Source organism: Convolutriloba macropyga, chromosome 3, assembly GCF_964194025.1.
Source record: "Convolutriloba macropyga chromosome 3, txConMacr16.3, whole genome shotgun sequence".
NCBI lineage: Eukaryota > Metazoa > Xenacoelomorpha > Acoela > Convolutidae > Convolutriloba > Convolutriloba macropyga.
Window position 1 is genome coordinate 69903997 of NC_134470.1, and position 24456 is coordinate 69928452.

Here is a 24456-nt window from a genome sequence, read left to right on the forward strand (position 1 = left end):
CATCACTTTGTTTAATTAGTGAACCGAAAAAATTGCAATTATCTTTTATTTGATAGCTGCTGAGTCAATAAAAGCGTGTACAATAATAATTATGGACCTGGATGTCTGGGAAGTGGTTTATGGAGATTGTCTTCGAGTGATTGTCCGAAGGAGGAGGAGTGTACGTCCTCTGTGCTCGTGTGTCTCGAAGGACCCTCCACGTTCACCGTGATTGGCAGGTCAGACAGGTTTGCGTGCTCATCCGTAAGCGAGTCACGCCTGAACAACACATAGGTTTAGAACTCCAACTCATAACTAGGTTTCAATCATAACATCAAACCCATTCTGTAAAAAAGACCCGCGAGGTCGAAAATTATGACGAGCGATTATGTACGTAGACATAGCCATTACAATTGGATGCCATTATACCATTTGTAAGTTTATTACTGATTACTTTCATAATTCTTTTATAAAATCATCATTTATGATTTCCATTTTTGTCGGACAATAATAACGACCAAAACTTTAAACACAGAACTATTTGAGAAACAGTTACAAACTCTTGAAATCATTGCTATTATAAAATTTCGCATGAGCTTCAAATCTTCAAAATTATACCAACAAAGATGTGATAAGAGGACTGTATAGCTTACTTTATGTGGTCACGTTCTCTCCTTGGTCTGCGCCTGGCAGGTGGACTCGGTTGCTTAGTTGGTGGTGGCGACGGAGACCGTCGTATACTAGAGGCGACACTGGGCACGGGTTCGGGAGTGGTACCACGGGTAAATGGGGACTGGATAGACCTCCTCTGTGTGTTGTCGGAGATGGATGCTGTTCGGCTGCTGTTATCTCCACCTCGGAAACTACCACCACCTCGGCTGCGACTGGCACTTGATAACCTTTAATAAAAAATAAAACAACTAACGTCGTACGAATTGCTCTCGAAAGACTTGCAAAAACTTCGGACTTGCGTGGGCTGAAATTGAAAAAAAATGTTTTGGATTGAACCAGTCAGGCAAAAATTATGAATAAAAAAGACACAAATTCACAAAAATTGCAACAAACATCGTTCGAGAGCAATCAATAAAGAAATATTACATAATGTTCACTTTATTTGGAAGCTGATCACAAGAGAAAATCTTTCAAATTATAGTATTGTATTGTGCCAGCATGACAACGCAATATTACTACGAGCTCTGCTACGATCATCCGTGAACTCTTTTGCTTTCGCCTACAGAATATCGTTTCAACTAAATAAACTTCTGGAAGATTATTGAGCGAAATCATTGTATGCTGTCAAAGTATTAACGACAAAGTAATAAGCCATCAATAGAGTACTGATGAAAATTGGGTATTTGTTGAACTTTTTTTCACCATTGAAAATACATTGTCGAAGACACATTAAATGGTTTATCAAATCATTTTAAGCCTTGAACAAAATCCTGTATAAAATGCATCGCATTTTATCCAATTATTTTAAGACTTTGAAGAAAAATCATTTGAAAACATAATGTGTTACTAACCGTCTGTCGCGAACTGCGTTGAACACATTGCCAAAGAGTCCGTGGTTCCTGCGATGTTCTGGTTCCTCCTTCTCCATCTGTTCCAGGTTCCCACTGATGGCCCTCTTCAGTTCCGGGGCGAACTCTTGCAGTTGTCTTAGACCAGCCTGGAGGGCACCCGCTTTGCCCTGCTTCTCGGCTATCTGCTGCTTGCGTTTCTTGAATCTTCTGAAGTAGTCTTGGATCAAGAAGGTCGCGTAGAATTTACCCACCGTGACGTCATCGTCTCCTATGCAACGAAAAGTATAAAACAAAACTCTTCGCAAATTTGATCCTCAACGAAGCATAAAACTAAATGCAATGACGGTTGCATAGCAACCTATAGTTTAAGGGTGAAACAATTTATTATAAAAAACAATAGTTGGATCTGACAGGAGAAATAATTTTTTACAGTTAAATTCAGTTGTAAAATAATTGCAAAGTGAAGATCAAACTTTCCGAATTGGCGTCGCAATCTTTTCTTTACTGAATTCGAATTGACAAACAAACCATTTTTGTGAATATCGTAAGAGCATTGATAATTTAATTAAAACAATTTACTGAAACCATTCCAAACCATTATCTACCTTGTTAATGGGTATTAATTTCGGAAAACCTGATCAACGTTATCAGAGCGCATTCAAACTTCATTACAAAACTCTTAAATTACAACTCTGAATCTCTCGCTGTTAAATAAAACTCAAATCATTTGACTGTATTCAAATTTTTGAACCGTGATGGAATTTCTTGGTTCAACTTACCTCCCGGAGGTGGAACGACCTGATTGAGAAGTTGTGGCGATGTCCGCTTCCAGATCTTCTTGATCACGGCTCTCAACTCCTCGTTTGCTTCGTCAATGTTACCTGCGTGAACAAACCAACACTCTTTTTCTTTACCCTCAACATCTCATATCTTTTCTCATTCAGTATTTTGTAATGTTTACAGCCAGTATTGGATTCAGTATTTGATTTAATTCAACTCATTTTCATTGTATTTCAGCGTCGGTATCAAAATATTTAATTTTCTTGTATAAGAATTTCAGTCCAATTATAGCTTTAAAACTTCGTTTTAAACCTGATTTCCAATTTGTGATCAAACTTGACATTTTCAAAAACAGTTGCAATGACCTGCAATATATCTATATATCGAACAGTGAATACTGGAGTGCTGATTTTAGAATGCATCTGGGCATTTGGAAATACTTTTGAACAGAAAATAACAGAATGATACAACAGAAAATGAGTGGAAAGGGGTCGCGAGTACACAACTTAAATGCAACAGCATTGCAGTGATTCAATATTTAGACAAGGGGAATATTTTGGTGCAAATTTATTTTGTTTTTTTTTTTTGGAAAATTTTGTTAATTATTTCGCAATCAGAGCGTCATTTCAATGTTCTTAAAGCATTTCAATGTTCTTTTTCAAAGTGTTTCATGTTCTTAAAATAAAGACGGATAAACTTTAATTTCAGGCATTTTTTAAGGTTTAGAAGAAAACAAACAATTTTCTGGGTTATGGAAACCTTTAAATGTCATGATGGCTGGTATTGGTTCCAATTATACTAACCATTCTCTAATTTGCTGTTTTTTTTATTAAATTCAGCGTCGAATTCACTTACTTTTTGGTTGTTCTGATTAACAAGTAGTTCTTTGCATTTTGGAATTGATTACTCAATTAGTGTGCAGAATATCATGTCGAAACGACTAGGTTCAGAAATGACGCAAACAGTGGTCTTTAATGATAAACTCAGACCAACAATTTTCAAAAGATGGCATCTTAGAAAAATTTCCGGGGAAAATTATATCTTGGCAAAGAAGTTGATATATTGTTGTTCAAAACAAGCTATCACAAATTTCAATAAAAAATAAATAGCTTGAACTAAAAGAAAAATTTAAGAAAATGGGCTGCAAAAAATATAAACTCAAAATAAACATTGATATTCAAAAAAAAGAAAAACAAGCATTTCATTCAAAAAAATATTTTTTTATTTAAAAACATATGATAGCTTAAAACTGAAAAATTTTCGAACTGACTACCTACACAAAACTTCGGCGTATAATAATCCATTAGTAAGTTCTAATCTTCAAAACACTTCAGAAGTTTTTCTTACATCTATTTCAATTAATAAATTTTCTTTGTCTTTTGTCTTCACAAAAAAAACAGAAGAAACAAAATTTGGCACTATGTCAAATGCTTCAGAAGCCTCTGATACGCATGAGTTACTGATACTAATCAAAAAGTCTCATAATCAGCTCCAAATTGATTTTTAAATCTTCAACCACAAGTTTATAAACTTGCACAGAAATCTTGAGCAGGCAAAATCAGGCAACCAAAGTCATTAAGTAAAATCTGATAAATTGAAGGAAGAAAACAATCCAATGAAAATTGCATTTCACAATATTACGTTTGAGAAATGTCAGAATTTTATTGGCACATCAAATTAAGAAAAAACGAATTTCACAACAAAAGGAAAAATGCTACGTTGGTAATTGCTATTTTCTCGAATTTCAGCATTATCTTATTCAAATCTGGTTTTTATAAAAAAGATCGGTAAAGAAACAAATCAAAAATTAACAGTCAAGTTGAGCGATTTCGGTGCAGTTTCTCAGCAAAAAAAGTTTTCAATATCAATTAAACCTTGTTAATTCATATTCTTGCCACTAAAAAACTTGAATTAAATGCAAAACTAAATGAAAATGGACTGTAAGAAATATAAACCCAAAACAACCGATGAAATTCAAAAAAATAAAAACAAGCATTTCATTCAAAAAAATATATTTTTTAGTTACAAAAAGAAAATAAATATGATAGTTTAAAATTTGAAGTTTTCGAACTGATCACCTACAGAAAACTGTGGAGTATAATTCTCCATTAGGAAGTTTAATTTTTCAAAAGACTTCAGAAGAAGTTTTTCCAAAACTTCATGAACATTTTTTAAAATTTTGCAAAAAATATAAACGAAGTAGAATTCATGCCAAAGTTTTGCACCATCAAGAAAAAACCTTTAAAAACTGTTGCTATTTTTCCCGCATTTTGATATGAACATCAATCATATCATTTACAAAAAGAATGCTATTATGACAAAAATTTTTAATAATTCGATGATACTGTTTTTCTCAAAAACAAGCAGTTAATTAGTTAAACAATAGTTTTTTGACCACTTTCTGGCACAAGCCATCTTGTTTGTATCATTTCAAATTGAATAATTTGAACACTTTCAGGGCAGTTGTTTACAAGACAAAGGTGTGTTATATTAATTAATTGGCTGGTGAGTGCAGGTAAATTGAATAATAGTTGAATATTAAATTGACAATTATTAATTGAGAATTGATTAGTACAAACCTCCTTGGTGTCCCATAAGGAAAAGAAAACAACATAAGGCATCAATTTATTCTGTTAATGTGACGCAAAAATAAACCACACCACGCTTAATCACTATTCCTTGTATGCTTAGAACTAAAGAGTCCGCTTCGTTCCTTTCACCCGTGAATAAAATTTTTGTTTTCATGAACCTGTCTGAACAGGTAAATGTCGGTTTTTGAACTCATCATGGTTCTTATAGCCTGGTGTGAGATAAAATCAACTATTGAAATCAAAATATACCATTTTAAGGATGTTAAAGGGTCAATTATATAATGCGGTATTCTTCCGGGTGAAAGGGAAACAGTTCTAAGATCAACCTTTCCTTAAAAAAATTTAACATCAAATATACTTTAGATGAAGGTTTCATATTACAAGGCCTATAATGCATACAAGGAATAATAAGTAAGATTTTTTCATAATAACTCAAACCAAAACCATAATGGGTAAGATTCCTTTTCCATAAACGGGTATTGTGCTCTCAATATAGATCACGTGACTTGACGAAATAAGAGAAGTCGTTAATTGCAGATTATGGACAACTTTTCGTGCAGAAAGCCGAGCTTGCATTAATAGACAGATCACTAATACATTAGAGTGCAGGTGTAAATTCTCCAAAATTTAAAAAATTCAGAGGCGTTCTTAAAATCACCCCAAACCAAATCAAACAAAAAATTGCTGCCCAGGAAAAGGAATCGCTTTTGATTATTGAACGTTCGATTGAAAGAAAAAGTTTCCTTTACCAGTTAAACGACAGACAGCTTTAAGAAGAAGGCTAACAAAGAGAGACAAAAGCATAAAACAGGCTGTGCTATATTTTATTTTGTTTGGGTTATTTACTTGATGCCAAATTGACCAATCTGCCACGTTACTAAAATATTAACTGATATTATCCCCAAGTTGATCCAATAGCCCAATTTTCATAAATAACTTGTGAACATCATAAAACGAAAGCAATTCACTTTCAATTGAAATAGTTTTTTTTACAAAGAAACTTTGTTTACATTTTGACTCATTGTTCATTTTGGCATTGAGTAAGTTATCAAACAACACTACTTTTCCACTTATTATTATACCATCAAATTATATGGCTCCATAGTGTACATTGGTGCATTGTGCCATCCAAGGGCGTTGAGGAACCGAAATAAGCTTCTACTCTTCAACGCCAAGCACAGCAATAGAAAAGCAGATGAAAGAGAAAGTCAGATTGGTCAAACTTCGTGTCTTCAAGCACCAGTTGTTAAATTGAGAGTTGTTAATTGGGGAAAAGCAAAGAGTCCAAAATTAAATAGCTGAAAATGAACAAGGAGCAGTGTTAATAGGGAAATAGTGCTTGGGAAGCCAAATTTAAATATTTTAAGATATTTTAAATTTAACTGTCATAACCTGTTGTTCAACTTAATTTTTATTGTATGTGTATAGGAGAAACAAATTAGGAGAAATAAATTCTTTTTCTTATTAATTCTGAATTTTGTTAAATACAGACTATTGATTGCGGACTACTTATGAAATTCTAAACAAAAAATCAACTTAAAGTTATACCTACCCAGAACTGATCTCATGCTTCTCGTCTTAACCCAACCCTGCTAACCAACTTATAACGATAGAAACCAACCTTAATCAAGAACAGGAAATAATTAGAATAAATAGAATAATTAATCCCGAAAAAAACTAATGGATTAAAATAAAATAGTAGCCAAATGTGCAATTAAGGGACAAAAGCAGCCGCAGCATCAAAGAAAGCATTCATAAATTTATTTCTGATTGGCTGTTTCTCCACAGCATAGCACACACCCCCGCCCTTTCCACCATCCCATGTTGTCATTGCCTTACTGGGCTATGATGTTTGCTTATTTCATTATTTGTTCATACCTTTCGTCTTCTCGGAAATGGGACCGAAATGTGCTGTTAAACATGAAACTTAGTCTCAGTTAGCAGAATATAGCTTAGAATTTTTTACAACTCTCTTAACAAAAATTACATTTATAATGCTTCAACTATTTAGTTCTACGAAATCTCAAAAATTCAAATTCATGGAATTGTCGTATAATCACCTCAGAATAAGATAATAATCAGCTCAACATAAGATTGAAAATTTAATAAAATATTAAGTATTAGTAGCTGAAATTTCTCTTTAGCTCAGTTTTTGAGAACCTCGGTTTTTGAGAAAATTTAGAACCTTTCATGATAACTTTTGGTTGAATTATCAGCTTTAAATTATTTAAACGATCACTTTGTCGTCTCTTTAAAATCTCTTAAAATCAAAGCGTCAATTCCGAGACTTGAGTTTCGCAGCGAAAGAGTTTAGGCAAGTCTTCAGACATAAAATGAATCGTTTCACAAGAAAGTCCATCCATTGATGCAAAAATACCATTTCACAGCTCGCTTTTAATTTTCTAACCAGCAGCACAATCAGCTCAGAATTTATGAAGCACAGTTGAAACTAACGATCCTCTCATAGCAGCACAATTAAAAGCAAAGAAAACAGAAAATGAAGCAAAAAAATCAAATCAAAATTGACCATAATTGCCACACTAACGAGCCCTGTTTAAAGCTTCCAATGCTATTTAGTTAAAGAAGTCCATTTACATTTTATCGTTATTAAATAGTGTTACTGAAGCATTTATTCACTTTTATTTACACGACAGGTCCCCCACCCCCCTCATCAGCCAGTCCTATAGTTAGCTACACACACAAAAAACAAATTTCAGCTCAATAAAAAACATTTCGACAGAACGTAATATACGTAATTAGAAATTAACGAGAGAAAGAGGACAAAATTTAATCTCGCTCTGCTATCAGAGCACATATAACTATCCAAAAAATTGAATTGACGAAATGAAGGTATATAACACAGAAGTTTGCGTGTAAGAGAGCCGAAGTGAAAAAAAAAACGATAGAAAATGAGCCGAAATTACAAAGAATAGAAGAACAAACTCATTTAGTCAAAAATTGCAATCAGTTATAGCTGAGTTTGTGAAAACTGAAGTCTATTTTTTGGGCCATAATTATCGTGGGTATTAATTATAAATCAGAGGCCCATGGAACTTGATATGAAACTTTAACAACCAAAAAAGAGAGCAACTTACCCGTAAAAGTAAGCGGTAATCTATTGCAATTAACGATAATCAAAAATCAATTTCTTCTTTGGCTTTTTAAATCCTATCCAGTTTCTATTTTCTTTAGGATACGTGCAAGAGAGCCGATGTTATAAAGAGCCGACGTTAGAAACCAACGAAACCTGACTTGATTTAAAAAGAGCCAAAAGCAAAAAGTTGCCTTTAAATACCTTAAACTGTTAGTTGATTACCATGAAAAGATTTTAAGTGGGTTAAACTGTCTCCTGTTCGGCTGTGATAGTTTCCTATCAAGTCCCATAAGCCGCTGAGGCATGGCCATGACCCGCGATAATTATTTATTAATCCGCTTTCAGATTCTTTTACTAGAAATTACATTTCTCAAATACTCGGTAATAACTGGTAGAGAATTGGGTAGTCTCATTTCAGAAGGCAATTTAATTGGTTGCTAAATTCATCTTAATTTATCGACCAATGATTTAAATAATTTTTCGGCTCTCTTACAAGTCACCTTTTCTTTATGTTTGGCCCTCTTCTAACTAATCCTTAAAACGACGTAAAGTGAGAAAATTTTAGTGGAAAATTACTTCAAGAATTTTTTTGAAGCAAAATCTTTGTGTCTTTGTCTTGAAGCATAAAAAATTGTCTCGATCAGTTGTAATAAGAATGCAGCAATTAATAAAAGCACTGTTCAATTATAATGATAATCCAGGAACTTATAATTTTTAGACGACAGATGCAAATAAACTTTGTCTTGATATTTTATTTACTAGGCAATAACTAGTTAGGAGTTTGTTTGACCAAAAATTTGTTGAGACGACTACTAGTCTCTTCAAATAAGATATATTTCAATCACGTTGAACCATACACCGAACAAGTAACCGCTAAAAAAATTAATTTGCTTGTGTCAAAACGGCTGTGTCAAAAAATTTTAAGCAAAATATGATGTTATTTCAGCTTAATAAACGCGAAAGAGATCTTTGAAAAAAGGCTAATTAAGATGCGTTCTGTGTTTTTAAAAGAACATTCAGCCAAACTTCATTAAATTTAAATTTAAACTTATTGTGATGAAACCCTATTCTTAATCCGATTTCTTATTCTGTCCCAGCTAATTGTTAGCTATAACCTTTACTAATTAATGCCATAAAACTTAAATTTCGAAATGTTTTCAAAAATATTTTCTCGAAATAATTGAAAGCCCATTCTCTGCAACGAAAATTACGTAACATTAATTAAATGATGTAACTGGTCGGTCATTGGAAGTGCTGATTTCGCAATAGACATACACGGTCAGTATAGAAATACTTCAGTCAGCAGATAGATAGAGAAATAGATATACATTTTTTTTGAAGAAATCGATGATATTATCATTGGATAGGGAAAAAAGAGTGATTAAAGTAATAATAACAAAGATTTCCACTAGCTCTCATCACACGTGACCAATCCCCAAACATTGACCAACTTCCAGAACAATATGAACAATACAAAATGCAATATATTGTTATAATAAAAGTAATAAAAATATTAATTAAACCAATAGTGCCAGCAGATATGTTTCATCTCATACTTTTACAACACCAACAAGGCAGCATTGATTGATCATATCAGAAGCATATTTACACATTCCTAGAAATCAGCAGAGGGAATTTGCAGACGGGGGAGTAAGAATAATAGTAGCATTTGGTTGCACTGTCTCGTTTCAAAGTCCTGTTTGCTAAGGAGCAGTTTGTTGTAGTTACCTTTGGCAAGGGATCGACGCCTTCCCCCGGCATAGGATAGTCCTAAGCGAAGGAGACACCACACTTATACACAGCCCCATTATTGCAATCAATGTTACCTACATCTTCTATATGTCTTCAGCTGAATGTCAGAATGTTTGATACTTAGCAACCACTTCAAATGACCCTCGAGGATTTATTTATTTTAATCCATTAGCAGGATCACAATTTTTAGATTTGGAATTAGGAACAAGAGCGAGGCGGAGAAAACGGGTTATGAGCCCAAGTTTTGGGTGGCGGGAAAATTTATGACAATCTGATTATGTCACATTGCTCTCAAACGACAGATAATGTAAATATTTTAAAAAAAATACATAACCTTAAAAAAAAGCGTTCCAATTATGATTCAAAGGAGCACTTAATTTAGAACGCCAGGACGAACAAAGAATTAAGTTTCAGCAAAGTACATCAAAATCCAAAAAAATCCAAGATAGTGAGTACAGGAGAACAAACTTCGGAAAAAAAGACTGAACATTTTCTCCAATATAGCATTACGCTCGAAAAGGCCTTTAACTTAAAATAAGTAAAAGAACAGGCAGTAATTCTAATGCCAAAAACTGCTGCAGAATAATCGATCAACGCTCTCGATTAAAAAGCATATAATAAAATATCAAAAGCGCACTTGACATAAAACAGTACTTAATCTATAAAAGACACTCACTCATTAGATCTGTCTTCGAATTAGGTGTGAAATTCTAACTGCAAGTACTTTTGATATGTGTAGAACAGAATCAGTCGAGTTGACAAATCAGCAGCGAGAGTGAAAAAGTACAAAGAAATCGCAGGGTCAAAAAAATGTTTTAAAAAACGTACAGTGAGCTAGCTTATTACAAACAGATTATATATACAAATATTAGATACCGATTAAACACACACACACACACACACGCACGCACACACACACACACGCGCACACACACACACACACACACACACACACACACACACACACACACACAGACACACACGCACGCACGCACACACACACACGCACACACACACACACATATAAATATATATATTTGTAATATATATATATATATATATATATGGAATATATATATATATATATATATATATATATATATATATATAATTTTACTGGCTTGGTTTTTCTAAAACGAGCTTTGATTGATTAATAAAAATTAAGTCTAGGTTTATTATAAGAAAACTTTTAAATCACTTGCATTTTTCGAGCTTCAGGAAAACTGTCATCACAGGCAGATTGCTGATGTTAGTACCGCTAGCTCTGTTTGTATGTTACCGGAATGCCAAATACCAAATAACAAAACAAAGAGTGGCCATTAGAATCCCTCGACTTAAATATTCCAGAACTACAATGATCTGATTAAATGTTGACTTCCAATTTTATATATACGATGGTATCAAAAAGTAAGTATCACTGAACATTATTGAAAAAGAGTTATAAATACCAATTTAAAAAACATATTGAATTCAAATTTGTTCTCTAAAAACACGTTGTTGCATCTTTAACGTCTAGCTTTTTTAACGTCTAGCAGAACAAGGTTTGTGTAGTTTTCACAGGGGTTTCGAACAACACCTGCGTCAATTTCGTTCCAATTCTCAGACACCCTTTCCTCTAAACTTTCTTTAAAAATTATCTTTTCAGAATAACTGCTTAAAAATCACCAATAACCAAAAATTTTCAGTTGGATTTAGATCTGGTCTATAAACCCACTTTTCGAGTACCTTCGACTCCTTTCCACGGGGAAAAATGCATGCCTGTAAACTTTGGTTTATACACAAGATCATTATCTTGTTGAAATATTAGGTCCTGAAAATGCATTTTGGTCTCCGCAATAATTCAAAATCCACAAACAACAGACAGTGCTGAGCTTGTATGGACATCTAACAAGCATTTTCCGTCCAACTGACCGTATTGCACCCCAAAACAAAGGTTATCGTTCAACTCAAATTTTTAGTGTTATTTTTAGAAATCGCGTTCCAACTCTTCGAAAACCTCAAAAAAATTCCATCGCTGGAGATGCACACTCTAACTTAATCAATAAAAACAAAAACTCTGCCAAAAAACTTTTTTTAAAACTGTTTTTGCAGCAGTTCTTGAAAAAATTACACATTTTTGAACACCTTTCTAATTCTACCTCTGCAATCGAAGCAAGAAAAAGCATTTTGATTCACTCTGGGTTTTTGAACTGATCTTTTGCGATCCTCTTAAAACATCGCTTACTTTTTGGATTTTTTGTCACTTTTGGGGCTCTTCCGCTCAATTTTTTGCCCCAAAACTGACACGTGATTTTCATTTCAAGTTAAGCTGTCTTTACATGGCTGTTCATGAAAATCCCACATCTTTTAGAGCAACAACTTGTCATACAGCGAAAGAAAAGCGCGGTTAAACCATCTTTTCTGTTTAAGGGAAGATAAAGAGAAAAAAACTTCTATTAAACTTCTAAATTTCACACTTTTTTCACGCATTAGAAAAAATCATCAGCAACTGCTAGTAATGACAGTTTTCTAGGAAAAAAAAACATAAAAGTGGGATCGGTTGTTGCTCAGGAAAAGAATTAATTGTCTAATAAAACAATTAACTCAAATGACTTAATTGTTTATAATGTCCTATAAAAACAACATAATACTTATTCATCAACGAGAGCTCGTACTTAAAAAGCAAATAAAACTTGTCACCACAGCAAAACACAAATGTAACTGTGCCTAACTTTTTCAATCAGAGTTTCCAATTTGGAAGAAAAAAAAGAATTAACTGGCAAAAAAACTAATTATTCAATTATGATTTAATACTGTGAAATCAACCCTTCTGTGAAATCAAAATGTATTAAGATGAAAAAATTAAAACGATACAAGAAACGCTACTTTCATAAGCGGGTTTGTCTACACAATAATTAAGTTCGGGCCTGCAGCAAAACCAAAATTGCAAACAACGTAGGCCGTTCCAAAATAGTGCTAGTGCACTAAAGACGTTTACTGTTAAAAAAGCGCAAAAAGTCTTGGTCCGCAAACAATAACAATTGATGTAAATCGAGCATAAAATTTAAACAAGGAGGGTCGCTAATGTGCATTCGCACATAATGTTCCGACCCCGCTCATCCAGATTTTCAGCTTAATTGTCTACCATCTGAGGAAGAGATAGAAAACTTTCAAAAATTCTAAAGTTTAAATAGCGTCGGATTAAAACACAAAAATTAATTCAATTTTCATCTTAGGTAAAAATACGAAACCAGTCCTTAATGAGATTCGGTAACAAGAAGACAAAAAACAGCAAAAGCCGCTACCTTAAAAATTGGGCTTATTTTTTTGAAAACAATTGCTTCTAAAGCAATGAAACGCATTAGATATGAACTGAAACCATTAAATAATTTGTAATACAATAACTTATAACTCCAAAGGGCAAGACATTGGGTCCGGTCATTATCAAGTTTTTTTTTCAGACCCAAATAATTTTGTTTTTACAAAACGGTTTCGAAGACGTTTTAACCATAATCTTTTCCCTAAGAACAAAAGTGTTTGGTTGCGCGTTTTTTGAACGCCAATAACGTGATATATGACCACTCATTGATGTGACTAGGTTACAAGAGGAGAAGAAAAAAAACAGTTAAAAACGTTTGTCTTTCGAAAAAAATGAATTGGAAGGTCATGAAAATCAATAACGATAAATTGCAATAAAAACTAGCTTCGTTTATTCCTTTAAACGGTACTATTCACAACTTTTTTAAAATCAGAAAATATCCTATGTTTACAAAGAAAACGTCAAACACATACATAAATAAAAAAAAATTCTAAAAAGCAGCGTCGAAGCCGTTAACACCATGAATTCACTTAACACATTAGATATGTCCATTTTGCCTTTCTTCTAAGCCAGCAAAGTGATATGTAATTACAGTAATGAGACTAGGTGATTAGACCTGTAATTAATGAGACTAGGTAACAAGTAGAACAAAAAAAAGAACAAAAGATGAAAAACTAAAAAGAAGAAAGAATATATGTTTGAAAGAATTCTCTCGAAAGAATATATATTTAAAGTCACGAAAACTACTAAAATCATTGAACAGGTTCAAGTCTTCCTCCATAACAAAACGTCAAGGCCTCTTATTATTCGCAAATTCTCATACGACTACAAGAAGAAAGGCAATTAAAGAAAAAGCCGTTAAAACCATAACCTATGCCTTGGGAAAAATTATGTTCCATTTCGTCTATGTTCTGAACACCAATAAAGTGATAACTGACATATCAATAATTTGGTAAAGCGACAAAAACGAAAAAAAAACGACCTGAACATGGGCAAATGTCCAAAAATCAAAATTATTTGTGAAACTGGTAGCAATAGGGAATAAGTATTATAATTTAATTATTTAGAATGTAAATTCTGTTTTTGCTGGAACTAAGCTATAGGTTGACCAAAATATGGCAGAAAACACAAATTACGGCAAAGCTCTATAATCCAGTGTTTATTGTGAAAACAAATGATTTTAAAAGTCAAAACGACAATTAGCTTTTAACTAAAAGTACAAAAACGACAACTGGCAATTGTTTACAAAGTCAATTGTACCTGTCAATGGTTGGCCTTGGTATGAACTATTCTTTTCTGTGATGAACATAAAAAAGGCGATAATTTAAAAAAGACAGCCACTGATTACAATCTGGATTATTTTTTTAATTTAGAATTCCACGATCAGACGAAAACTAGCCTTGCTATTACTGTTCGCTCACTTCAAACATTCAAGGGTGCCCAATGTAATGAATATAGGTAATATGACAAAAAAAGTTCATATATCAAAGAAAACAGATGCTGTTTTTATATAATGATCGAGTTATATTTGCTGAAAACCAGCAAAATTTCAAACCCAATAACTTTTCGAAGTGCAGAGAAGGAAACTAGCCCTATCGTGAGTTGAAGAAAATTGTGTCAGCAATTTTTAGGTGTTCACTCCCGTCAAACTTAAGAAAAGTTGACTAAAGAAGCTTATTTCTTGTAATTTTTGATGAAAAAAGTCTGATTTTTTGAATTATGTAGCAACAATTTGAGACAAAAAACTAGACCAAAATTTCATAAACACCCTTCTGTCTTTAATAAACAAACCAACAACAGTTTTTGAAACATTTTTTAACATATTTTATCAAAATTGACAAAAATATAGGGAAAAATTCCAGAAAATGTGAATAAAACCAACGGATATGCGTCTATTATTCATAAAACTTCAAACCTCAATAACTCCCTGTAGAATACAAAAAAATCTTTTTGATTCCATATTTTACGCAGAACGGGCTTTCTTCGATGAATATATCGATCGGCCAAAATTGACTGAACAAAAAAAACATTTGAGTATATATACCCCCCCCCCCCCCCCACTATAGTGGGTCGGAACAATGATGATACTTTTACAGTATTTTGCCTAGCTGCTTTGAGAGCACAAATGAGTTCAAACAGCTTTAAAATTCACTGGAGGGACGACTAAGATCACGCAATCCTTCGGTCTGTTTAGATATGACTCATATCAAACAAACAGACAAACTCGCATACAAACATGACTCAAATAACTTTTACAACAATTGTTTGAGAGCAATCGAAAAACATGGGTGCTGACATCGGCTCTTCATTTGATCTAACACGGTGCCCTCTTTTTCAACCTCTATTATTTTAACCACCTATCATTTCACTCCCTGTTCTTTAACACCGACAGTTTTTAACACATATCTCATTACACCCCAGCATTAAATCTTATTTCAATCGATCCTACACACTTAGGTTTAATTAAGAAGCTAGAAACGATTTTAAAAAATTACAACTCTGTCACGTCACCCCAATTTTAATCCACTAGAAAATATCATTCTAAGCAAAATGATTTTGATCAACTTACGAAAAGGGTTATAAATGATTCTTACCATATTTGATCAAAAAAGCAATCATGACTTGTTGAATATCTCAATAAAAACATCCTTTTTTCGACTGTCTTTCTTTCTCAACATGATATTTGATAACTTCGAATTCAAAATTTCATCCAAAACCAAAGAAAAAGTAAGTTATAGGCATGAGTTGTATTTACGTTAAACGCGGAAACAAAATTACTACTGCATGGAATTGTTCAAAATGCCAGTCAGCTGGAGAAAATATAGGGGGTTAAATAATTGGGAATGAAAATAAGTAGAAAGCTCTAACATTAATCTCTCGCTCAAGGTGTTCATTTTTGACAGTGCTAGCCAGATTACTTCAAAAACCAGATTTATCAATCGATTGAAGTAGGGCACAAAAAGAAAGAACCTCTCGAGAGTTTGCAAAGGTTGGTACAGTTCAACTACGCAGCATCTTGTTACCCACAAGGTTTAAATTCTCACCATAAAGTCAGCCTTAAAAAGAAAACTGCATTAAGAGGATACTTTAAGTCAGAAAAATTTTCCCGCCATGATCCAAATTTAACCCGGCCCGATAACCAAAATTTATCCGGCCTGATAACTTTGAAGGTTCTGCCATCTGACATTTCAGTGAACAGGGGTCGAAAAACATGTGAACAAATGCCAAGGGTAGAGTTGGATATGCTTCATACCATACTAACATTAACCACCCGCCCACTAGTTATGATTAGAGAACCAGACAAACACGCGACAGTTAAAAACGGTTATTTTGAGTTTAGTTCAAAAGGAGTCTCAGTTAGCATTTTTTAACAAGAGCCATGCTAAGATTTACAGCTTACATTCATTTACAAACAAAAACACCCCCCCCCCCCCTTAAATATCAGGCATAGACCCCTATTTCCTAAAAATTTGGTGACAGCTATTGAAATGATATTTACGTCCTGTATTAGTTTTGGTTTTTTTTGCTAACAGATACAAGGAAAATGCAGCTTTCGATGTACTTTTCGCATAGTTATTACGGGGTAACATCATAGTTAGCACACATTTCAAAAGAATCCTGCTTGAGTTCATGAGAACTTCAATTGTGTCGGGGTTAGTTTAGCATGGCGTTGCAGTTTTTACTGCCGCTGCATGGATGACGTCATTTGGTCATCGCCATCATCACACGAAAACAATTTAATACAGGTGGTGGTGGTGGTGAACGTGTGTAACAAGTGTGAATGAATGCTCTCACTCATTTCCAACGAATTTGGTCATCATTGCACAAAAAAAACATAACCGGCGCCTCGCCTATATTTTATAGTAATTTGATCGAAAGTTTGGTTCAATTAGCACACTGTTCATTAAGCATAAGTTCATATCAAGTTTATCACAACCGAGTTTTGTGAAAACTTTTTTCTACAAAACTCTAATGACAATTTTAATTTTTCTTCAAAGTATTAAATCTGTGCAATTTGATATCACAATTATAATGCCATTATAAGTTTTGCTTTATTAAACTTTTGCTTAATTGAACTAGATGATAAATTTGCAGCATATGAACATTTTAATAGCATAGCTGCATTCTGTCAATTTACAGAAGTGCGTAAATATACGCATCCGTTAAATATAGGACTGTATGGGTGAAGTCCATTAATAAAGTACAATCCACTCCATAGCAATTTAACTCTCCCTCCGTCAATATTGTCCATTAATGAATAGGAATCAAAAAATCACGTTCGTTTGTAAATTAACGTTTATTAGACTAGCATTTTTTGGCGCTCGTCATCAATGGCTTCATTCGAGCTAGAGGCCTCATTTTAATCCTTATAAAGACTTAAATCGGCTCCCTTTTTACATCTAGCAGAAAATTGCCATCCCTTCTAAGCTATGCTCATTACTCCAGATTTGACCATGAGCCTTTTGTTTAAATAAGTTCTGATTGGTCAATAAATAGCTCGCTTAATTTAAATTCCATTTAAGAGTTGCCTCCCCCTTTTATAAAACGGGAGAAGAATGTTGAAAAAAATCCTTGAATAATTCCTGAAAAGGTCCCGCTTTATCGGTATGACTTATGGTTTGTTTTTATGCTTAATGAGTTGGTATGCTAATTGACGGGTCCTGAGATGGATCAAAATGGGCACATGTATAATATGACAAATCAAACAATTAGTAATGACCGTGATCACCACTCCGACGGACGTGATCAACCAACCAATCACTCAATTAGCACTAGCTTCTGCTCTGCGGTGACGCCGCTCACATTACACCACGTAACATTACTACCACTCAGATCAAATCGCATTACTTACTCTCAACTAAATTCAGACAGAAACAAATTATAGCAATGACAATTATGATGATAAGCCATTATCAATGTGTAATCAAACAATGCATCACCAACCGCAAGTCATCGTTCCGATATCAGTAATAAAAGCTATGCTTAAACCTTTTTTTGGATCTTTTCCAATTGTGCCCCCCCCACTAGTGCGTTTTGCGCCCCTTAGTTATGGAGCATGTGTCATTACATAGTAAATCATTATGTAAAAATATTGAGCGAGCGTCTGGGGGTGCAAATAATATGCACCCACTAAGCTGGGGGGGGGGGGGGGGGGGGCACAAACGGAAAAGATCCTATTTTTTTTTAAAATTGACGGATGAAGCTGTTTTCTCATTCACAATTCAATTTTATGTAAAATGCATTGACGCAAAATGTTTGATGTATTCTCAGCCGAATAAATCCACTAAATTATCCTATTTAAAAATGGCTTGTTCCAAAAATACCTTTGCTAATTATAATCTGAGCACGTGATGGCATATCATTAATTTCACGACACACAAAAAACATGATAAAATTGATAGCATCCATTACCGATACCAGAATTCTGACACATTAGACCAAAATGAACAACTTAACAAAAAAAATGATCGATTGCATGAGAAAGATTGAGTGAGGCTGCAAAATGCAATTACAGAATCATCGACCGCCAAAGTGAAATATGTGAACAAAATCTAAAATAATTCAAATTGAATGGGAGACGTTTAGAGGAAACCAAAAAACTGTCCCAGAGCATTGGTGTTCGTGGCAACTTTAGTACTTCAGAACTCATGCTAAACTTGTTTATCGAGAGTTTCAGGAATTGAGCATAAATCTTCGTCAAATGCTTATTTTCAGACTGCTTATTTTATATTTCATCATGTAATTTCCTTTTTATACTGTTCAGCAATACCTTAAGTAAATTTGTCAGTATTTTGAAGTATTCTGTATTTCCTAGTCTAAGCTCTTAATAGTTCGATTGTCAAGCTGATTTTTGTACAAATCACAAAAGGAACCGGTTTCGTAGTGGGCAGGTAGATCGAACCATTTTGAAAGGACACGCAACTCTATCAATGAGAGACGTTCTCATTCAATCATATAATTGTTACGTAATTTATTATAACTTCGATAATTATTACGTAAAGTATAACCTTCTTTCAACCTAGCGAGTTTCGAAGCTGAGGAAAATTTGTTTTTGAACGCGATTTGCTACAGCTTTCGAACCGTACAGTGATATGAAGACAACTAATTCTATGAATGAGATCAAATTCAACTATGCGCTCCTGCAATTAAACTAACCAAAATTATGAGCAAGATATAACTAGAACCAATTTATGTAGAAAATAGGAAACGTGAAAAAAGTGAAGAGATAGGCTTGAAAACGTGCAACTAAGCCGAAGACAACGGTAGTATATCATATATCATTTGATCTAGATAGTGTTCGGTTTAGTTACACGTGTAATCAATTGAACGCTGTCTATCGTAAAGATCATGAGAATCAATTGTAAAGTGAATCAAACAAAAGTTTGAGATGAAACTTGTTAATTTAATTAAAGAAAGACAGCTATTTACCTTCAGTCTTGATTTTGAGGTTGGTCCTAACTAGGGCGAAGAGAGTGGCGTTGAAGCACACTGTTCCATCACTGTTCAGAGGCATGTTCATTGATACCAGACGCTGGAATAGAAAACGACATCTCATTTGATGCTGTAAAGTTAAGCCAAAAAAGGTCAGAACTGGTTGCTGAAACTATGTATAACGTATTTATGACTTATCCTGACATACGAAACAAAAAATTTCTATAGAACATTTTGTTAGATGAAGTCGGCGATGCTTTGTTTCCAGAAAAAAATGGCCAACAGTTTGTTGTCGATGATTAACTACAAAATAAGTCTCAACAATCGCCAACCTATCAACATTTCTGATACTCATTAGAGGAAAAAAAGTATTTGACGGTTTTCACAAATTTTAAAAATTGCAATTTTGGCCAGTTTTCTTACCTCGGAAACGGTGATAAACGATAATTAAATAGCAAGCATATAAACTTGTTTCCATAGTTTTTTAGATAATATAGGAGAAGACTGATGTGATTAGGAAACATATGCAGAAGAAACAAATAAGAAGAAATATGCAAAATATGAATTGCAAAAAAATTGTTTTGCATTTTTTTAACTCGAAAACAGTGAAAACCAATTTTGAAATGTGACGTATCATCTCCCATAGTTATGCACATCAAATCCCATAAATATGCATACCTGGCCAAAGAACGGCTAATTTCGTTTAACAGCAGCAAAAATAAGCAAATTTTACGGCAAAAAATAAAACTGAATATAATGCGAAAAATCATTTTAGAAAATTATTAACAAAAAATACAGAGGACAATAAACATTTTGGTATTAAATTCAAAAATTCTTAATAAAATACGGTGAAACCCTTTTTCGTCTAGAGAAGATATTTTTGAAATAACTTAAATAGGATAAATTTGGTGCCAGAGGAAAAATGATCAGATGGAGGGAAATTGCAAAAATACAGAAACATAACCGACAATGGGGGACGAAATAATATCGAACGATAGATAAGGCTCGATTCTGTTGACTGATTACACTGTTATTGGAACTTATATAGTGCCTGTCATTAGTAAAATTGAAAGTAAAAAAATTGAAGCTATTTCTGCGCCCTTCAGTTATTTTTGTAAAAGTGTAAATTATTGAGATCTTGTTTCATAACCGACCATTGATATTATTATCAGTTCAGTTTGAATCATAGGAATAACTCTCGCTACCTTCTTGGTAAAATCTTAAGAATTAGTTTTTCTGTTCTCGCACCAAAGTTTTTCCCGCCACTGGTTTACGACCTAAACGATCATATAGAAATTATTGAGCTCCCCACTCATTGGGCGAGACATCAAAAACTCATCAACATTGACTGTCCCCACTCATTGGGCGACATATTTATCAAAGAAGAATTCATTTCGAGTAGCAAAGTGACACCAATTGAGTTCAGCTGCTCAAAATTCTGATTCCGAATAAGACAGCAATTAAGACTACAATATTTGCTTAAAACTTCATTCGAGAGCAATTCCTACTCCACTAGTCTCTGTATCGATAAAAAATTATTGTCATCTTGGCTCAAGGATTGCCGTTTCGCAACTGTTTGAATATTCAAAGTTTTCTTATGGTATTAAACGTTGCCGTGATCCTCTAGCTTTCGTCTCCAAACAATCAGGTCTAACCACTCTGAAGGGCTAAACTTGCGTTCCTTTTTCTGTGTTTTTCTCGGAAACCATTACGTTGGTACCTAACTATTAGCACTAAAAACCTGTTTTAAAATATCTGACCTTTGAGAAAAAAGAGGTGGGATCTTGAACGTTGTGTTTTGAGATAGAAGTCTGAGAGTCGTTGGTGCTAAGCTTGGGATAACTTTACTGAACAAACAAAGACCTTCTCCCATTAGTTTGAAATTTTGTAAAAAAAATCCTTCCGTTTGTGCCCCCCAGTACATTATGCACCCCCAGTTACAGAGCACGTGCCATTACACAGTAAATCATTATGTAAAAATATGGCAGGTGCGCCTTTTGTGCAAATAATCTGCGCCCAATAAGCTGGGGGGGGGGGGCACAAACGGAAGAGATCCAAAAAAAGTAAAGCAATACATGTCAAGCTGTCATAAATCCTGACGATATTAATATGCTTGCTTTTATAGGCATAGATTTAGCTTACAGTGTGGGTGTAAAGAATTGCTGACCTTGCAGGCGAGTCTGTGTGGGCAGAGGTGGCCGAAGCCAAGAGGAGGCGATATCTTCCGCAGAAGGGTCACAACGTCCAAGTGCTTGATACGACCTCTGAAGCAACAAATTTCATCAACAATCAAAAAGATATCACTCCTGTGTACCGTCACTAGTTGATAGGGAGAACAATTATTAACACTCAATAGTATGTCTAAACATGTACATTGGATGTTCAATCGAGAAGAAGTAAAAAGATTGAACTCACTTGGCCTCTGGGTCGAATTCGGACCAGTGTCTGATGAACTCGTCCAGGTGGTGTGGACCCAGGATAGACCAGTCTCTAGTCAAGTAGTCGAAGTTATCCATAATAACGGCCACGAATAAATTGATGATCTGAAACACAATATTTGATTGCCTTTTCGGTTATACTACAACAGAAACAGCTAAATTACTGACTCCCAGTGAACCGAAACTTGATACATCTTGATAAGAGACATACTAAAACATGGCAAATCTTGCCATGTTACATGGCAAGATAATATCAAGATATGTACGAACTTGCAAGTTCTTTGCATGGGTGTCAAGAAACAAGATCTTGGCAAGATTTTCATGAAAGATTAACCATGACGTGGCAAGATATATCAAGTAATAAAAATTCAATAGCAACCAAAAACAAGAATTAGCACTTAATCATATGTAAAACATAGCATCTTCTGAATAAAAATCGGTAACATTTAAAAAACTTTAATACCCTAGGTTCTTTTGAAATGGTACCATAGCAATAAAAATTTCCGGTAATACTAACAGAAATAGATCCCCTATTATTAAAATATAACTTTTTTTCCTTAATTTTAAAATTTCGCAGCCAGCAGGATTCGAACCTGCGCGGGAAGATCCCATCTGATTTCGAGTCAGACGCCTTAACCACTCGGCCATAACTGCCTGTCATTCTGAACAGGCACTAAAAACGAGGATTTCGAATCCCACCGTTCATGAATAGTCATGTTCATTGGCTTTTCCATTTATAAGTTTCCAGCCCAGTGGCGATATATAGTCAAAAATTTTGGAATCTATTCTGTTTCGGCCGCAGTCTTTCATGCCGCACTTAAAATTATGTGTTGTAATACAGCACATAACTATGTAAAAAATAGAAAGTGCTCCGGGGGACGTAATATTGGGGGGGGGGCAAAACGGGTCTTTCCCATTCTATAGCCCCCCCCCCCCCCCAGCTTAGTGGTCAGATAACCTATAGCCCCCCCCCCCCCAATCATGGTAATTATACCATAATGAGGGGGGCTATAATTTCATGGGGGCTATAATGGGAAAGACGCGGCAAAACTGGGGGGGGGGGGAACAGAAGATATCCAAATCAGGGACAAGACACAGATCCAAAAATGCTTACGAGGAATGAGCAAAGTGCGTAGAAAGTGATGAAATAGGGGTAGCTTGCTATGGATCCACAGTTGGGTTCTGCTGCCCGCTCCCCGGCTGCTATCTTTGCCAAGTACTCTCTATAGGGATCCGAGATCTCGTCACACCACACTTCGTCGTAATTTGCACACGACAACATAATTTCCTGCCACGCTTCCCCAGTCGCGCTCCTGAACACACACACACACAAAACATTAACATAGCAGACTAACATCGGGCGAATTGCTCTCAAACGACTGGCGAGCGGTTAGCTTCGTCAGTATCTAGCTACAAGTTAGGGAGGCCAGCTTTAGCTTAATTGAAGGGGCGAGGGATGAGCGCGGCGTGAGGGGGGGGGGGGGGGAGTGGTGGGTCAAACGATAACCACCGCCCTTTACACCATGAATTTATGTCTCCAGAACAGTTTCGGTAAATCGCATACATAGAGTCTAGTAAGCCGAAAGGCTCTAATAGAACTACTGACCTTCGGGCGATCACTGTTTATCCCGTTTGAGGACGAAAAGTCAAAAGGGTCAGACGAAAAATCAGTCAGTCATGCAAAAAAATCTCGAAAAAACCACAGGAAAAATATAATTGCTACAAACTTCGATTGAGAGCAATTAAAGATGAGACATGAGCAGTTCGGGAAAGTTTCAACTTCAATTTAGAAAGTCGTGAGCGATTTAAAATCTCTGAAAGTCATGATATTAACTTCGATTAATTGAAACTGCACAGGCAACATTATAGACACTTTTAGACGCTCATGCTTAACAAGTTCATATAAAACAGGTCTCCTTCTGTTATTACATTCATACCATAACGGACAGTAGTATTTTTGGGGCGACTTTAATTTAATGGAAAAGAGGATACATAAATCAGGAAAAGAAAAAAAATCGCAGATAATATCTTATAAGTTGCAACGATATTCACATAATTGACCTGATTGGTAAATTGAAACACAGATAACTGTAGAATGAAAGTAGAGAACTAGAGAGAAGAAGTGAGTTGTAACCTGAAGAGGACTAGGATGGCGTCTGGGAATGTCTGGAAGTTGTTGTTACCATTTATGGCAGTGCCCTCCACCATTCTAATCTTGCCAAACATCTGCATCCCGATTACAGCGTAGATGAAGAACAACATCACTATCAGCAGAGCAACATACGGAAGCGCCTACAACAAATGTATATGTAAAGTGCGTCTTTTATTAGGCTCAAATGAAAAAAGATTTGGCATAGTCGTTTTCATCCCATGCGTTTAACATCGCAAGATCTCGGACGACTGGCGGGAGTCGATTATTGTATTTGATTTAATCTTAGGGTCTGAGGCACATTTCATTTGTTTTTAATAGTAAACAACCGCCTATTGAGTTCAGCAGATTAAAATTGCGAATCCGAGAGAAATTTAGTTTACACAAAGCTCGAAAAGTCAAGTACGTAGAATTCACTCG

At 34.7% G+C, this 24456-nt stretch overlaps 1 protein-coding gene and 1 non-coding gene across 19 annotated transcripts in view; both read right to left on the bottom strand.

The window, feature by feature from the left end:
- LOC142336413 (muscle calcium channel subunit alpha-1-like) overlaps positions 1 to 24456 on the bottom strand; it is a 140777-nt gene that overhangs the window by 9477 nt on the left and 106844 nt on the right. For 13 of the 18 annotated variants that reach the window (XM_075385221.1, XM_075385235.1, XM_075385232.1 and 10 more), the window contains 10 exons: positions 24022 to 24179; positions 23002 to 23200; positions 21865 to 21992; positions 21617 to 21713; positions 19447 to 19549; positions 9696 to 9737; positions 2282 to 2383; positions 1503 to 1770; positions 633 to 878; positions 98 to 258 (listed from right to left, as the gene is read on the bottom strand). In XM_075385221.1, the coding sequence (XP_075241336.1) occupies positions 98 to 258; positions 633 to 878; positions 1503 to 1770; positions 2282 to 2383; positions 9696 to 9737; positions 19447 to 19549; positions 21617 to 21713; positions 21865 to 21992; positions 23002 to 23200; positions 24022 to 24179 (1504 nt within the window). Of the gene's footprint in view, positions 1 to 97; positions 259 to 632; positions 879 to 1502; positions 1771 to 2281; positions 2384 to 6751; positions 6785 to 9695; positions 9738 to 19446; positions 19550 to 21616; positions 21714 to 21864; positions 21993 to 23001; positions 23201 to 24021; positions 24180 to 24456 lie in introns of all 18 variants that reach the window. The other 5 variants (XM_075385233.1, XM_075385234.1, XM_075385223.1 and 2 more) reach the window with 2 other exon arrangements.
- Trnas-cga (transfer RNA serine (anticodon CGA)) lies at positions 22460 to 22541 on the bottom strand. The gene has a single exon. It is a non-coding gene; the product is annotated as a tRNA-Ser (tRNA).